This window comes from Amphimedon queenslandica, unplaced genomic scaffold (assembly GCF_000090795.2).
Source record: "Amphimedon queenslandica unplaced genomic scaffold, v1.1 AMPQUscaffold_13379, whole genome shotgun sequence".
In the NCBI taxonomy this organism is placed as follows: Eukaryota; Metazoa; Porifera; class Demospongiae; order Haplosclerida; family Niphatidae; genus Amphimedon; species Amphimedon queenslandica.
In genome coordinates, this window is record NW_003546385.1 from 45,803 (window position 1) to 48,050 (window position 2,248).

Below are 2,248 nucleotides of genomic sequence, written 5' to 3' on the forward strand. Positions count from 1 at the left end.
CAGTCCCATCGTATCGATCGTTCTGTGTTATAGAGAACCGCCCCGGTTTAACAGCAGTCAAAATTCCGACGTAGCCAGCAAATGTTGTTCCACTGTATACCGTGATGCCATTCCTTTGGAAATGGACTGTCACTGCTAGCTTACGTAACGGTCCACCATAGTCAAGGTTCCGCCCGTGAATTATTTTACCAGCCTTTGTAGTTGCAAGGATGCTGGTACAAGCACCATGATCAGTGGAGAAGAATGGAATAGACGAAGAGGAGTAGTGAGATGATGGAGGGTAGGACTGATGTACGTATGCAGTTAACTCATCAAGCATGTTCCATATTACTATGTCACCGACTGTGATCTGACCGTAAGTCACAAAACTCATCATCTCCTGAGCATATTCTTGAGGGTAATAACGTTCTAGGCTGGCAGCCATGATGGAGAGCATGTGATAAGAGTTGTTTCCAATTATCTCTCTGAAGTAATCAATCAGTTCCTTTAGGCTTTGACTGTAGTCAATGGCTACTTGCTTCCAGCGCTCATTTGGAGGGAGGTCAAGATTGATGTTGTAATTGGGAATAGGAATATCTTTAGCTTGAGCTTGCATTTGTATGGAAAATGTCAAAAGAATCATGAACCAGACAGCGGCCATCATTATCTATCTAGATGTTCCACCCACGCCAGGGCAATGATAATAATCTAAATCTGAACATAGCCCCTGGATACGAAACTCCTCTATGCACACATATAAAATCCCATAAGGCAACGTCATAAACGTCACATCCGGCTGTCCTCACCCTGTGTTAAGTAAAACAATCACAGTAGCCTATTCGTTTGTTAAAGTAGCTGAATGATCCCTCAGAGGACTTTGCAAAGCCTTTATATATTGAAATAATGCTCATAAACGATAGTTTGAGTGCATATTTTAGTTCTACAATGGATGTCATAGCCTACTTGTTGTGTACATTTCACTCAAGCCACTTTTTTAGCTTAACTCTGTTGAATTAGGCCAACATTTTTTATTGCACTGATAGGTTATTGTTTACTAGTTGTAGTGGGGCTATTATTTAGAGTTTGTGTTAAGCAAAAGAGCTGTTATTTTCTAAATCTTGGTTTTTCAAGCCCCACCTTTCTAGCCAATTTTTCTTTGTAATACTTGACTTAATTGGAACTTTTTCTATATGGTTTTGTAGCTTGAGAATAGGTAGTTGTAGTGGGCCTATTCTCAAAAGGAGTGTATTTTTAGTTTTGGTGCAATTGTGTTGTCAAAATCATCATTTTTACTGAGGTGACAAGAGATGGGAAAGTCATGCATTGGTAGACTGCATATACTAAAAGAAAAGGAAAGTTTCAGCAATTATAATGCATGATTAAGGTCAAGTTTTATTGTATTATTGTACATAAAATCACACTTTTATTAGCAAAATAATACTTTTTATCATTGTTTTATTTTTATTCTGAATGAAAAACGTAATATGACGTATTTCCGGTGAAACAATTACAAGCCTCAGAACATCCGGTCGGGTATCCAGGGGTATATAGTATCTATGATCTGAATCAATCATGGGCGCAAGGGATGATGTTTTTATTCTCATCGCTCCTACTGTACTTATTGGATATAAAATTGTTCTAGATATAATAAGCCTTTTAGCCTTCTCATATTCCAATGCCGAGACATCATTTTGTTCGAGGAAATTCTGCAACGCCGCCAATGCAAATGGTAGACCTACCCTTTGTTCTAAATTGACTGTGAGACTTTCTCAGGCATTTTTTGGATCCAAAGTCGTTAAGTTCAAGGAAACGATTACTCATCCGAAATTGAAAATTAATGGAAGGCTCTACTCTATAACAACTCCAGTGATACATGCTCTCGTTTACCTCAATCTGGCAGTACTTATGTCCATTATTATATTGCTGCTATCGTATTCCAATTACACCACATTTGATATCGATTACTGCACTAATTACAGTAAGTGTTATTATACTGTGAATTTTGGTGATACTTTTGAACCATTCTTTAACTGTTCACTACCAAAGGATATTGAATTTGATTTTAAAAATTCCTACTACGAGTGTGTCAGTGTACTTTTTGAGCCTATCCAAATGATATCACTGCTTGGAGGGTTCCTGTACATCATGCCACCATTACTATTTCAAATATTTGACTTCATTTATGTGCGGATCATTTTTAACAAATTGTGGTGCAGGCTACTAACAATTCGCCAGATAAGAATTTTGTCTGCTGTTGTTGTTGTAATGC

General features: G+C 37.7%; 1 protein-coding gene across 1 annotated transcript in view; it reads right to left on the reverse strand.

The window, feature by feature from the left end:
• The window catches only part of LOC100632037 (N-acylethanolamine-hydrolyzing acid amidase-like), a 1,363-nt gene extending 692 nt beyond the window's left edge, over positions 1 to 671 (reverse strand). The window contains exon 1 of the mRNA XM_019997226.1: positions 11 to 671. Coding sequence (XP_019852785.1) covers positions 11 to 643 — 633 coding nt within the window. The 5' untranslated portion in view covers positions 644 to 671. The remainder of the gene's footprint in view (positions 1 to 10) is intronic.
• Positions 672 to 2,248: the final 1,577 nt, after the last annotated feature.